Source organism: Nerophis ophidion, linkage group LG18 (genome assembly GCF_033978795.1).
Source record: "Nerophis ophidion isolate RoL-2023_Sa linkage group LG18, RoL_Noph_v1.0, whole genome shotgun sequence".
Lineage (NCBI taxonomy): Eukaryota > Metazoa > Chordata > Actinopteri > Syngnathiformes > Syngnathidae > Nerophis > Nerophis ophidion.
The window spans coordinates 18,664,069-18,680,331 of NC_084628.1; the positions used below are offsets into that span (position 1 = coordinate 18,664,069).

At 39.0% G+C, this 16,263-nt stretch overlaps 1 protein-coding gene across 1 annotated transcript in view; it reads left to right on the forward strand.

The window, feature by feature from the left end:
* The first annotated feature begins 392 nt into the window (after positions 1-392).
* Positions 393-16,263, forward strand: part of LOC133536842 (neurobeachin-like) — a 652,776-nt gene continuing 636,905 nt past the window's right edge. The window contains exon 1 of the mRNA XM_061877477.1: positions 393-1,082. Within this exon, the coding sequence (XP_061733461.1) occupies positions 846-1,082 (237 nt within the window). The 5' untranslated portion in view covers positions 393-845. The remainder of the gene's footprint in view (positions 1,083-16,263) is intronic.

Below are 16,263 nucleotides of genomic sequence, written 5' to 3' on the forward strand. Positions count from 1 at the left end.
AGGCTCGGGATCTTTCTGTGTGGAGTTTGCATGTTCTCCCCGTGAATGCGTGGGTTCCCTCCGGGTACTCCGGGTTCCTCCCACTTCCAAAGACATGCACCTGGGGATAGGTTGATTGACAACACTAAATTGGCCCTAGTGTGTGATTGTGAGTGTGAATGTTGTCTGTCTATCTGCGATGAGGTGGCGACTTGTCCAGGGTGTAACCCGCCTTCCGCCCGATTGTAGCTGAGATAGGCGCCAGCGCCCCCCGCGACCCCGAAAGGGAATAAGCGGTAGAAAATGGATGGATGGATGGACATTCAAACAAGAAAGAAGTTGTGGTTGGATCCAGACCGGAAGTTGGATGACGTCACAGTCACAAAGGACTGATTAGCCCTCCACGTAACAACAGGTGTTATGATTAAAGCGAGCCTTTCCTCAATCATCAATAACCTGAATTAAACATTTTGTTAAACTTTTAAAGCTTAATTTTACCTCGATTTTAAGCTATTTATGTATTAGATTGACTATTCGGTGCTACAAATTGAAGTGAATGGAACCTGACGCGCCGGACGCTTCATAAAGCAGCCGACAGGGGGCGTGAAAAGCACCACCGACCCATTGAGTGCCATCCAGCTGAGTGGGATGGAGCACCGTGCGGGTTAGTTCACCGACTGGCACCGGCAGCATACTCCGGACCTCCCAGGATTGACAGAACCAGGCTTTACGCAGTGGTTCCATCCCACGGGCTTTACCGCCTCTCTTCCCGGTACTCTTCTGGAGCTTCACCGGGACATTGTCTGAAAAGCAGCCCCCGGACGGTCGCTCAGCTCGGGTGGACGCCACCGGAGAAACGAAGCACCATGCCGGGCTCGGTGCCCATCACATGCCGACCACCTCCGCCAGGTCCCCGGCATCACGCAGCTCCAGGCGCAGAAACTGCAGCGATGTCCGGCGCAGGTTCACTGGTGCTCCCCGCTGGCATCATCGACCCTTCTGTGCCAATTCGTGACATTAAAACCAAATTTCTTGTTCTCACTGGACTAATTCAAGCTGGAGAGGTTAGCAACCGAGATATAGTTGAAACTGTCCTTAATTTGGTAAGTCATCTTTTTTTCATGCTTTTTTTTATAAATTGTGTGCTTTGTTGTGTTATTGCAATAAAAATACACTCAATCATTTATATTAAATGTGCCAAGAGGGGTAGAGTGAATATTTAAACATCATTTGCAGTTGTATTGAAGGCAAATGATTACATGAAGATCATTTTCAACTTTCACAAAACTTTCTTTTTGCTGGCAAATATAACAATTGTGCCAAATACTCTAATATTCTTCCCTTTAGACACTTTTGTGGCAAAAAAAAATACATGCACACAAAAACTGCTATTAAAACCTCCGACATTATACACTATATCAGTGTTTCTCAAATAGGGGTACGCGTACCCCTTGGGGTACTTGAAGGTATGCCAGGGGGTACGTGAGATTTTTAAAAAATGCTCTAAAAATAGCAACTATTCAAAAATCCTTTATAAATATATTTATTGAATAATACTTCAACAAGATATGAATGTAAGTTCATAAACTGTGGAAAAAAAAAATACAAAAATGTAATATTCATTGTTGACAGCTAGATTTTTTTGTGGACATGTTCCATAAATATTGATGTTAAAGATATCTTTTTTTTGTGAAGAAATGTTTAGAATTAAGTTCATGAATCCAGATGGATCTCTATTACAATCCCCAAGGAGGGCACTTTAAGTTGATGGTTACTTCTATGTGTAGAAATCTTTATTTACAATTGAATCACTTGTTTATTTTTCAACAAGTTTTTAGTTATTTGTATATCTTTTGTTCCCAAATATTTCAAGATAGACCACTACAAATTAGCAATATTTTGCACTGTTATACAATTTTTAATAAATCAGAAACTGATGACATAGTGCTCTATTTTACATCTTTATCTCTTTTTTTCAACCAAAACTGCTTTGCTCTTATTAGGGGGTACTTGAATTAAAAAAATGTTCACAGAGGGTACATCACTGAAAAAAGGTTGAGAACCACTGCCATAGGGTACAATATGACGTCTGGTCCAACTTTTGCAGTTATTACAGCGTTAACTCTTCTGGGAAGGCTGTCCACGAGGTTGCGAACTGTGTTTGTAAGAATTTTCCACCATTCTTCCAAAAGCACATTAGTGAGGTCACACACTGATGTTGGTCGAGAAGGCCTGGCTCTCAGTCTCCGTTCTAATTCATCCCAAAGGTCTTCTATCGGGACAATAGGGTGCACCGGATTATAAAGCGCGCTGCCAATTAGTGGGTCTATCAGGTCTATTTTTTTTAATAAAAAAGACTCAAAGTATAAGGCACATTAAAGGGGTCATATAGTGTTGTTGTTTTTTCTACATTTAAAACACTTCCTTGTGGTCTACATAACATGTTATGGTGGTTTTGTGGTCAAAAATGTTGCATAGATTGTTTTAAAGACCATCTTAAGGCCGCTTTTAAACGTTTCTTCAGGATGCGCAGTTTTGTGGGCACTCTTATTTAGATTACATTAGATTAGATAGTACTTTATTTATTCCTTCAGGAGAGTTCCTTCACGAAAATTAAAATTTTCAGCACATTTACGTGGCAACAGTGTCTTCTCCCCGCCATCTTCGTTGTACCGGTAGTTTTTAGCGCTTCCGTAACGAGTCTACTGACAGATAAGTTAGAAATGTATACTATTGTATAACTACCTCAGCGACCTCAGCCCCAGAAATAGGAGAGTCCACCACAGATTCCCCAGGCACCGCTTCCTCAAAGGAAGACGTGTTGGTGGGATTGAGGAGGTCTTCGATGTATTCCCTCCACCGATCCACAACATCCGCAGTCGAAGTCAGCAGAACACCATCCGCACCATACACGGTGTTGATAGTGCACTGCTTCCCCTTCCTGAGGCGGCGTATGGTGGTCCAGAATCGCTTCGAAGCCGTCCGAAAGTCGTTTTCCATGGCTTCCCCGAACTCTTCCCATGTCCGAGTTTTTGCCTCCGCGACCGCTAAAGCTGCACACCGCTTGGCCCGTCGGTACCCGTCCACTGCCTCCGGAGTCCTATGAGACAAAAAAACCCGATAGGACTCCTTCTTCAACGTCCAGCTGGTAGGAGGCCACGGGGAACACCCAGGACACGTTGGGAAGACTATGTCTCCCGGCTGGCCAGGGAACACCTCGGGATCCCCCGGGAAGAGCTAGACGAAGTGGCTGGAGAGAGGGAAGTCTGGGCTTCCCTGCTTAGGCTGCTGCCCCCGCGACCCGACCTCGGATAAGCGGAAGATGATGGATGGATGGATGGATGGATGAATGGACTATTGTATGAGGCTGGGCGATATATCGATATACTCGGGGAGATATAACTTGGTTGGTAGAGTGGCCGTGCCAGCAACTTGAGGGTTCCAGGTTCGATCCCAGCTTCTGAGATCCTAGTGACTGCCGTTGTGTCCTTGGGCAAGACACTTTACCCACCTGCTCACAGTGCCACCCACACTGGTTTAAATGTAACTTAGATATTGGGTTTCACTATGTAAAGCGCTTTGAGTCACGAGAGAAAAAGCGCTATATAAATATAATTCACTTCATATTGCGGGTTTGTCTCTGTGCGATATAGAAAATGACTATATCGTGATATTCGAGTGTACGTTCTCACGCCGTTGCTTTTAGCTGCTGGCATTACACTACAGCAGTGGTTCTCAAATGGGGGTACGCGTATCCCTGGGGGTACTTAAAGGCATGCCACGGGGTACGTGAGATTTTTTTAAAATATTCTAAAAATAGCAATAATTCTAAAATCCTTTATAAATGTATTGAATAATACTTCAACAAAATATGAATGTAAGTTCATAAACTGTGAAAAGAAATGCAACAATACAATATTCGGTGTTGACAGCTAGATTTTTTTGTGGACATGTTCAATAAATATTGATGTTAAAGATATATTTTTTTCGGTGAAGAAATGTTTAGAATTAAGTTCATGATTCCAGATGGATGTCTATTACAGTCCACAAAGAGGGCACTTTAAGTTTATGGTTACTTCTATGTGTAGAAATCTTTATTTATAATTGAATCACTTGTTTATTTTTCAACAAGTTTTTAGTTATTTTTATATCTTTTTTTTTCCCCAAATAGTTCAAGAAAGACCACTACAAATGAGCAATATTTAATTTATATTTAATAAATCAGAAACTGATGACAAAGTGCTGTAATTTCCTTTTTTTCAAGCAAAAATGGTTTTCTCTGATTAGGGGGTACTTGAAATTAAAAAATGTTCACAGGGGGTACATCACTGAAAAAAGGTTGAGAACCACTGCACTACAGGCTCTCCTCGCTCTTTCTTGACTGTCCTTCTTACAGACAGCAAGCGCACCTTCTTACATACATCACATACTGTCACATCATACGTATACGCCCTCGCGGAGCAGAGAGGTAGCAGCACAGCTAATGTTAGCTGTGTTGGGAATGGTAATACGAGGTAAAGAAGGTGCCAATATGGTAACAAATGAAGGAAGAAAATTCCCAAGAAAAGCAGCAGGGGCTACATCGTCTAGCGGTGGTTTGGCTTCAAGTGGGAATATGTCCAACAGGCAATCGTAATTTATCAAGTGTGGGGCGAAAGCGTTGTTATAAAAAGTAGCATTACTGCTAATATGTAGCATCATTTGAAAAGTCTCCCGCTAGAGAATGAAGAGTGCTAACTCCGCATGTCAACATCTCCATCCGGTGCCACACCCACACCATCAAAATGCAGAGGCAAACATTTCCAGATCAACACCGTATGAAAAAAATAGTGATTTTTTTTTTTGGGGTTATGATTTCCTTTTTTGCATGAAAGTTGGGCATATATTAATGCAGTATGAGCAAGAATGTTTTAATTTCGACTCATAGAATCATCATACTGCTGTGATTATGTGCATCAATTGTAGCTGAGATAGGCGCCAGCGCCCCCCGCAACCCCAAAAGGGAATAAGCGGTAGAAAAATGGATGGATGGAAGTGTTCATTCAAGGCTAAGGTAAAATATCGAGATATATATTGTGCATCGTGATATGGTCTAAAAATATCGCAATATTAAAAAAAGGCCATATTGCCCAGCCCTAGTACTGTATATTAGAAATGGCAACAGCGGAGAATGTCTATCTCTATCATTAAGAAATGATAGAGAAAAAGAAGGAGCTTATTGACTATGACGCGGGCTTCTTTGGCGTGTGCAAATTTTCGGGAGTTATTCAGATCCTAAATATACAACAGCAGGAACCAATACATAAAAAGTTGGTTTTGCATAATGGGTCGAAACAAGACGAAGATAACATGTCTCTTAATATGTGCCATTTTGGCATCCTTACACACATACCATAATAATACCCGCATGTTGAAGCACAGCGCATTTGACTACGATGGCTGTAATGTGCTCACAATCCATCAAACAGTGCGGATTTGAAGCTAACCAGTCATACAAAAACATTTTGACAGATTTTTGAGCGCTGTGTATAATGTTCTATATCCTCGATGAAACATCAAAGTTTTGGTGTTGCTTGTTAACCTGTACTTGCCAGTCATTTATTGAACGGAGGCCGTCAACCACATGTATCCTATATGGGTGACTGCCATCTACTGGTCACACTTATCACGACACCATGTACCAAATAAAATTGCTTCAAGGTCGGTAAGCACAACAAGAAATAATCTGCACATTATTATGAAGGGTTATAAAGCGCACTGTCGATTTTTTGCAAAAATCTAAGGATTTTAATTACCCCCTATAATCCCCAAAATATGGTACATGTTAAAATTGTGTTTTGGAGGGCCAAGCAAGGATTAAATTGATTTAATTTTAATGGGCGTGGCTGATTTGAGATACATTTTTTGATTTACTAACAGAATCTACTCGTAATTTGAGTTTCCACTGTAAATTCAGATATTCTACATAGGTTACTGATAAATTTAAAATCCAAATACAATTGGTTTGTAAATGTACACTTGAAGCACGTAAAAATTAATTGGACAAACTGAGTCATAAACAATATAATTCAAATGATCCATTTCTATTTACTGCAACATAAACTAGATCATGCTTCTTGCCCTTGCCACTTAAATGGAAAAAAAATAAAACAGTCCCTACTTTATCTCTTAACTTCTTGCTCACACAGCAATGTTGCAGAGCTGAGTTGAAGAAGTCGTCCTTGAGTTACAATCGGTCCAAAACATCGTTGAAAAAAATCATTATATTGTTACAAAAAGTATCATGATGTACAGTAAATAGTGCCTAGGGTGCAACGGTAAATGGTATTAAACATAACCGCGGTAAAACTCATAAATAGTATTATAATTTAAAAAAATATATTAACAAAATAATGTAATGGAGAAGAGCAATGTGATAAATTCATGGTCGAGTGGTGCCAGCTTTCTACCTTAATTTCTATCATGAAAACAAGCGACAATGACGTCTTTCTTATTTAAAAAACAAAAAACCAAATTACCCCAATCTAAATGTATAAAAATACATTAAAGTCTGAGTAACTAAGATTGTCAATTATGAAGACTGAACCTACAAGCTGTGCTCTCTTAGAACAGAGTGATTGTCTTATACTCTGAGGAAAACGAGACAAAGGTGTCTTTATGGTGAGTTTAAGGGTCGCTGAACAGAGTAGGACACCCGCCAGAAAAAAATTATAATAGTATATATTATTTGTTACACACTTCATTGAAGTGAATCTTAATGTGCTAAAGTACAAACCAATATTTAAAGCAATAAACGCTTAACCATTAAAACGGATAAATTACTAGGACTAAGACACTATTAGTGAAGCATAAGAAACGCAAAACAGGCAAAATAGTGGGTTTTTTAGCATATTAATTTATGTTAGTTATTACAAAAAAAATAATGTGGGCAAAATATTTTTAGCTTGTGTATACTTTTTGAGCACATTCAATAATACCGCGATAATAACCGTAATCATTTCGGTCACAATAACCGAGACGTTACATTTTCGTACCGTTACATCCCTAATAGTGCCATATTAATATTTTTCCCTACTCCTTCTTCTATATTGTGTGACAGTTATCTTTTGCTTCTAAAGGATTAACAGACTGAAAAGTTGAACAAAGCAAACAGTAATGTTTTACTATATTGACATAACCTTTTAATGGTAGCACTTATTTGCTCTGGAATTGTACGGTCATAACTTTGTGCTCCCCTACAAATTGAAGTCTTTGCCCCATCGATTCATGAGTGGTTTTCACAAGGTTTCACCAATCCCTTGATGTTTTTGGGAAATATTTAGTGTCGCTATAAAACAGTCGTCACTTTTTATACTGTTGATTGTTTTCACCAATCGATTTTCACTTCTAACCTTCTTCTTTTATTGATGTGTTGGACGATCCTTTTACTTGTTTATCTGAACTCGTTTGAGGCGCAGTATGGACGTTTCAAGATAACATTCTCAAGCTTAAAGTACCTCTAGAGTGGAAAAACAAGTTCACTTTATATGCTCATTTATGTTTCATTGTATCCATGAAATCATATCCAATCGTATTTAAAATCCGCAAAGTATGTAAACATATCATCCAAACATCACAAAATGCCACAAATTCAGTCAGCCATTTTGAATATTCCGCTTCGAATATATTTGGCAATTTCCGTAGATTCTAAGTCAGTGCAATACTGTTTCTGCACTGACCGTCTTTTTAGATCAGTCCTACTGGAAATATGCAAACATTGGAAAGAGATGTGCTGTCTATCATTCAAAATCCTTATGTAAGAGAAGAATACATATGTTTGGCTTTTGTGATTGGAGATGTCCGATAATATCGGACTGCCGATAAATGCTTTAATATGTAATATCGGATATTATTGGTATCTGTTTCAAAATTATCGGTATAGGTTTAAAAAGAAAGGTAAAATTTATGACTTTTTAAAACGCCGCTGTGTACACGGACGTAGGGAGAACAGAGCGCCAATAAACCTTAAAGGCACTGCCTTTGCGTGCTGGACCAGTCACATTATGTCTACGGCTTTTCACACACACAATTAACCATGAATTGATTTACTTGGACCCCGACGTAAACAAGTTGAAAAACTTATTCAGGTGTTACCATTTAGTGGTCAATTGTACGGAATATGTACTGAACTGTGAAATCTACTAATAAAAGTTTCAATCAATCAAAAACAAGTGATCGCAAGTATACTTGGTCAACAGCCATACAGGTGACACTGAGGGTGGCCTTATAAACAAGTTTAAGAAGTATTGTGTTAGACTGTAAACCCACACCAAACAAGAATGACAAACACATTTCTGGAGAACATCCGCACCGTAACTGAACAGAACAAATACCCAGAATCCCTTGCAGCAGTAACTCTTTCGGGACACTACAATATACAACCCCCTCCCTCTACCCCCTACAACACCCCCCCCCCCCACCCGCCTACCCCGCCCACCTCAACCTCCTCATGCTCTCTCAAGGAGAGCATGTCCCAAATTCCAAGCTGCTGTTTTGACGTATGTTAAAAAAAATAATGCACTTTGTGACTTCAATAATAAATATGGCAGTGGCATGTTGGCATTTTTTTCCATAACTTGAGTTGATTTATTTTGGAAAACCTTGGTACATTGTTTAATGCATCCAGCGGGGCATCACAACAAAATTAAGCATAATAATGTGTTAATTCCACAACTGTATATATTGGTATCGGTTGATATCGGTAATTAAGAGTTGGACAATATCGGAATATCGGATATCGGCAAAAAAAGACTTTATCGGACATCCTTATTTGTGATTAATTCAAAATTGTAAAAAAATAACTTACATCTAAGTCAGATTGAAAACATTTTAAAAATATTACAGCTATTGTTATTAAAAGTGCCAACGCAGGCGGACCATTTTAGCGGCACAATGATAGCAATGAGCAAACGCTAGCTTACACTACTATTGTTGACACACTAAGCCTGCGGCTGCTTATGCTTTGTCACAAACTTCCTAAAAGTAAATTCTAGATTATAATTAATGCATCTTTGTGGCGAAGGACCGAAAGGCTAGTAGAGTTTGACATCCCCCGAGATGGCAAAAAAAGACACAAGATGCACGTTGCGGCACCTTTTTTTAACTCTTCGTGAGGATTGCAATTGAATCTTTATCCAAACAAAATTACGTGAGCGTTTTTGTTTTATTATGGGTAGTTTGTATGTTTAGCACTCTGCTTATAAAACTTAGCGCTCATCCTCCTTTTGTTCAGGCTCAAAATGCTAATGTTCTGGATCATCATTTGTCCAAAAGTAATTGTTGTTGGCTCTCACAAAGTCTGCTTGATTAGCATTGTTGTTGATGGGGACGGGTTCTGTAGTTCCTCTCACTTCGTCACAGATCACGTGAATGACGTCCTCATTAACTGCCAAAATGGCCCGGGAATCTCCGAGATTGATACTATTTTGGTCATATCTACTGTTCTTATTCGCAAACTTTGGAAGTCTTTTGTGTCATGAATCAGATGTATGTGATAATTGCTTCAATATAGACACAACTTGTTTATCCACTCCACTGGTACTTTATTGTTGCCAGGAGTGATCCAATGGAACGAATTAGAATCGGACGTTTTAAAATGTCTGTTTTGAGCTTACAGTATTTCTTTATCTTGTATGCACACCTTAGATATGTTTTATTTAATTTTTTTTTGACATCATCCATCTTTGTCAGCAATGGATTGTCAAGATGAAAGATTCTGAATGCATCTGTCAGGCTCTCATCTGGTTTTCAAATTTTTCAATCTGCTTGCTTTTGCTCGACTGTGTACATTTGTACATCAAAGTTGTCTATCGCTCCTGATCTTCCTTCTGCATGTTTGCCATCCAACATAATCCTGTCAGGTGTAATTCATAAAGCCACAAGGCTTTAACTGCGTGTTCAATTAACAAGGGCTTGTTAGCTCTTTGACACGGTTGACTACACCAGGGTAGCATGCCTATCATTTCTATTCATTCCACCAAATGAAAAAGCATTCTGTATTCTATATATCATCACAACGGTGCGTAAGTAATACTTGCTATTGTAAACAGCGCAGTAGAGCAAGATGAAAACTAAACATGCGGTAAAATTATATCCTCCCTGCATGCTAAATTCAGGTTATTTTTGATGTTGAAAGTAAGTCTGAACATCATAAAATATCCCTAACTGTATCTCATGGGGTCCAATTTGGCAAGTATTAGATGGTTGTTTTCTGCCCTTTTCTCTTAGAACACCTAGAAAAGAATAAAGTCTGAATTATTTAGTTTTTGTTTTGTTTTTGTAAAAAGGTGTTTTATTGTTGTGGCTTTGAATCCAAACATTGTCTTTAATGTTCTTTGAGTGGGAATTCCAATCTTCTGTGCACAGATAAATACGTTGGGGCACTTAAGGCTCCAAATGACAAGCATTAGAGAGGCTCATCTAGTTATGACTCACTGATGGATTGGCTATTTTTTTTACAACATCATGTCAACTCAAGGGCATATAACGGCCTAAAACCGGGGTGTCAAACTCAAATACAGAGTGGGCCAACATTTAAAACTGAACAAAGCCGCGGGCCAAGGTTGAACAAATTAACCTTTTAATAGGGACCCAAACAAGTTTTGCAATGAATATTGAACTAGGAAGGCTTAAATAGGACAGCACAATGGAACAGGGGTTAGTGCATCTGCCTCACAATACGAAGATCCTGGGTTCAATCCCGGGCTCGGGATCTTTTTGTGTGGAGTTTGCATGTTCTCCCCGTGACTGCTAGGGTTCCCCTCCTGGTACTCGGGCTTCCACCCATGGAACAGGCAGAGCTTATATAACGTAATAGTGCAGTGTCAACTTTCAAAAAACAAACGAAAAAACATCAGTGGTATATTAAATTAAATGTAATTTAAAAAATTAATGGCTCTTTTCTATTTGGAGGCTTCTGAGGTAAATATCAACTAACTTTTTCCACAGGCTAATAAATTCAAAAATAAAATAAACATTAGGTGGGCGGGGTTTGGTGGTAGCGGGGGGTGTATATTGTAGCATTCCGGAAGAGTTAGCGCTGCAAGGGGTTTTGGGCATTTGTTCTGTTGTGTTACGGTGTGGGTGTTCTCCCGAAATTTGTTTTTTCATTGTTTGGTGTGGGTACACAGTATGGCGCATATTTGTAACAATGTTAAAGTTGTTTATACGGCCACCCTCAGTGTGACCTGTATGGCTGTTGACCAGGTATGTGTGCGTGAAAGCCGCATATATTATGTGAGTAGGCCAGCACGCTGTATATATGGAGGAAAAGAGGACGTGACGGCATGTTTTAGAGGACAGTGCCTTTTAAGGCACGCTCCCAATATTGTTGTCCGGGTGGAAATTGGGAGAATGGTTGCCCAGGGAGATTTTCGGGAAGGGCACTAAACTTCGGGAGTCTCCCGGGAAAATCGGGAGGGTTGGCAAGTATGAGTATTAGCGGTGAATGTGGTGTTACCGGCGGGCCAGCTCTAATGTTAATTTGATATTGCCTCAAGGGCCAAATGAAATTAAATGCCCGCGGACCAGAGTTTGACACCCATAGCCTAAAACTATGTTGTTCTTTTTGACCTTATTTATTGCTTGGAAAATACTTCTATTTATTTATTTATTTATTTAAGTAGAGTACATAACCTTTTTGTAAAATGCATTTACAGTTTGTTCATGTGTTAATTTGAGTTTCACAGGCTGAATGCAGGTTTGCGCCTCTTGCGCTAATTAAAGGGGACTAGCATAAATCATTCTCGTATAGATAGTGTGTGGTGACAGCTCTAATTAAGGCAGTAATCTTACTGCAGGTTCTCTCTAATGTCATCCGGCATTATGTTTATATACAGTGGTGTTGAGTTGCAATGTGTTTGTGGAGCCCACCTTCCCTTAATGAACCTGGTGCTGGCAGCACTCGTGCACCCTTGGACTATGACACCTACATGCACCATGGTTGGTTGTAGGCGAGACACAATTATATTGATGCTCACTTGTGTTGCCAGCTCTTTAGACAATAATGCTGTGTTGATTTATAGTTGCTCGTAAAGTTGTACTGCTATAATGTATAAATTATACACTGACTACTCTATTGTATATCAATATGTGGTGTTCTCTGATATGATCTAGTTATACTGCACAAAAATGGTTGCTGCTTTTGTCAACGATTATCGTGGACACTGACAACACACAACCTCATTACTTATTACCTCATTACAGGGAACCCACAAACCCAATATTCAAACAGTTACATTTATTAATATTTAATGAACTGGCAGATTATAATATCCTAAAAATCATGCACAAAGTACATGTCACAATTCTACCAAACAACATTCAAAACAGATTTTCAAAAAGAGAAAATAAATATAATCTGAAAGGAACTGTGATCTTTAATCTAGATTCAGAAAAGTGATAATGGAAATAAGTATTTAAATCAGAGGTGTTAGTATATGGAAAAAATCTTGACAGTGGAATAAAACTATGTAAACATTTCTGCATTTAATTTTTAAAAAAAAATCATGACTATGAAAAGATACAACTGTGAATAATTATTTCTTCATTATTGGTTAATTGTTGTAAAATGAAAATATGGCTTTGTTGTCGCCAACATTGAAAGTCAGTTGTTCTATTTCTGAAAATGGCGGGCAAATTATATACATTTTTTACTTATTTGTGATCCTTTTTCATTGACATTTTACTTTGTTGATTAATTTTAATTTATTTCCTTAGTTTTTTTATATGAAATAAATAAATGAACTGAACTGAATAGCGTTTGCTGTGAGGTATTCAGGGTAAGAAGTCCAACTGGTACAAGTTCCCTGTCACCTCCTTGCCCACCTCCAGCTGATTGATTGATTGAGACTTTAATTAAAAGATAGTATAGTACATATTAAAAGCCTACTGAAACCCACTACTACCGGTCACGCAGTCTGATAGTTTATATATCAATGATGAAATCTTGACATTGCAACACATGCCAATACGGCCGGTTTAGTTTACTAAATTAAAATTTTAAATTCCCCGTGGAGTTTCTTGTTGAAAGCGTTGCGTAATGATGACGCGTGTTTGTGACATCTCGGGTTGTAGCGGACATATTAGCCCAGCACCACTTACGGCTAAAAGTCGTCTCTTTTCATCGCATAATTACACAGTAATTTGGACATCTGTGTTGCTGAATCTTTTGTCATTTGTTCAATTAATAATGGAGACTATAAAGAAGAATGCTGTTGGTGGAAAGTGGTGGATTGTAGCTGCCTTTAGCACCGAAACACAGCCGGTGTTTCTTTGTTTGTTGTGAAGCTTTAACACAGAGCGGTCAAGCGAACATGTTTCTCTACGTCAACCAGCAAGTTTTTGGATGGGAAAATTGTGATATTAAGTCTGCTCTTACCAGAGACTTGAGTGGCGTTCACCGCAGCCCTCCGACTTTCAGGTATGACTTTATAATCTCACAAAAACACTATTAACACAATAAGCAGATAAGGGATTTCCCAGAATTATCCTATTAAATGTGTCTAATAACATCTGAATCGCTCACACTGCTGTCGCCTGGAGCCGTCGCCTTTTCTTTTTTTTCTCTCTTTTTTTTAGTGCTTCACTCTAACTTTCCTCATCCACAAATCTTTCATCCTTGCTCAAAATAATGGGGAACTTCCTCGCTTTCTTGGTCCGAATTGCACTTGCTGCTGGTGGCTATGCTATGAGTATAAAAAATGTGAGGATGTGAGGAGCCCTACAACCCATGACGCCACGCGCACACCACATCGTCTGCTACTTCCGGTATAGGCAAAACTTTTTTATTAGTGACCAAAAGTTGCAAACTTTTTTGTCGATGTTGTCTACTAAATCCTTTCAGCAAAAACATGGCACTATCGTGAAATGATCAATATGACACATCGAATTGACCTGCTATCCCCGTTTGAATAAGAAAATCTCATTTCAGTAGGCCTTTTAAATGGTAACACCCGAATAAGTTTTTCAACTTATCGGGGTCCACATTAACCAATTCGTGGTACAGCTATAGGACAAAAGATTAATTTCTGTCCGTTAAAGTTCATTCCATACTAGTATAGCCTATTATATACTGTAGGTTGCCTAGGAAGCTGCTTTTACAGTTCCGAAAGATGGAAAGGTACATGTATGATTCCATGCTGTGGAGGTGCTGTAAGAGCAGCACCGCTCTGTTAATGAGCCCCTAAACACTGTAATACAGCTGCTGTGCAAGTACCCGTTGGCATTAACTGCTTGTCATTTCCCCACACCACACGTACATTTGGTGTGATGGGCTCATCTAGCTAGCGGTATAGGTCTGAAGTGTCATCTTTGTCCATGAGGGAGAATGTTTTTTTTCCTTCGTGACGTCTTGAAATAAACAACTTCTAAAGTGTCTTAACTGCATCTCCTGCATAGGAAGTAAACCGAGATTATAGATTTTTCTCACATTTGTGCTTATATACATGCTTTAGGAAGGAACACCTATTACTATTATAACATCATACAAAGTCACTTTTGCATTAGGGCTGCAACTAACGACTATTTTGATAGATTACTAGTAATTGACTATTTTAGCGATTCGTCCACTAATGGGATTATGAAGCATACACCAAATGAGTGGCTCTAATACAGTGTTTTTCAAGCACTGTGCCGTGAGATACAGTCTGATGTGCTGTGGGAGATTATCTAATGTCAGCTACTTGGGTTCAAAGTATTTTTTGCAAACCAGTATTTATAGTCTGCAAATTATGTGTTGAGTGTCGGTGCTGTCTAGAGCTCGGCAGAGTAACTGTATAATACTTTTCCATATCAGTAGGTGGAAGCCGGTAGCTAATTGCTTTGTAGATGTCGGAAACAGCGCGAGGCAGCGTGCAGGTAAAAAGGTATCTAATGCTTTAACCAAAAAATAAACAAAGGTGAGTGCCCCAAAGAAAAGGCATTGAAGCTTAGGGAAGGCTATGCAGAACGAAACTGAACTGGCTACAAAGTAAACAAAAACAGAATGCTGGAAGACAGCAAAGACTTATTACTGTGGCGCAAAGACGGCATCCACAATGTACCTCCAAAAATGACATGACAATCAACAATGTCTTAACAAAGAAGGATAAAAACAACTGAAATATTCTTGATTGCTAAAACAAAGTAGATGCAGGAAATATCGCTCAAAGGAAGACATGAAACTGCTAGAGGAAAATACCATAAAAAGAGAAAAATCCACCAAAATAGGAGCGCGAGACATGAACTAAAACACTACAAAGAGGAAAACAGCAAAAAACTCATAAGTCATGGTGTGATGTGACAGGTTGTGACAGTACACCTACTTTGTGACAAGAGCTATAGTGATGCATGTTGGTTATGGTTTAAAGTCATATCAACAATTGCGACGAGTTTTTACTGTCAACTGAGTTGAATTTTTTAATGATTTCTGCTGGTGGTCAGCCTCCCAGATTTTTTCAATGCAAAAAATGTGCCTTGGCTCAAAAAAGGTTGGAAAAACACTGCTCTAATATATAGCCATCGGCTTGTGAATGTAGCTCGAGATATTTTTAGGCATGTTTTTTATCAATAATGTTGCCTACTTCACTCAAATATGTATTTATACTGTAATTGTGCAGCTCATCAGGCTGTTACAAAAACATAACTATTAAACTTTTGGCCAATTAAGAAAAAAAGCAAGGCCAGGTAAAGTGATGCTCATTTAAAAAAAATAAAATTAAAGAACAGTCAAAATCGCAGCAATAGCAATGAAACACCGCCAAAACTAACTAGCATCCTCAAAAAGAAAAGAGCTTTTGTGATGATACAATGTTTGGAAAGATACACACAAGTGTGTGTATATATACAAAGTTTAGCTTGCGGTCTTTGACTAAAATTATATTTAAAAGCTTCTTCTCTCTGTTGTTAGCATACCTTAGTAAGCTTGTTAGCTTACCAAGGAGAATCTGAGGCCGCATTCTGCAGATGTCTCACATGCTTCCGCGATTTGAATGCTCCCGCGTCAGACATACTGCCATGCAAAGCAATGTCTGCTTTACAAATGGAGCACTGGCTGTGTCGCAATGGTCGCAATCATTCTTTACTTCCTGTTGCTCGTCTCGCAAACGCACATTGCATGACATACTCAAAAATCATGGAGCTGCAACAATGCATTAAGGCTAATTGTTGCAATGCATCGGAAATTTTTCTAGCATACATCATCAAACAACTCCTCCTTAACCACGAGTCAATGACATCATCGCTCACCTGCGACGAGAAGCTGACAAG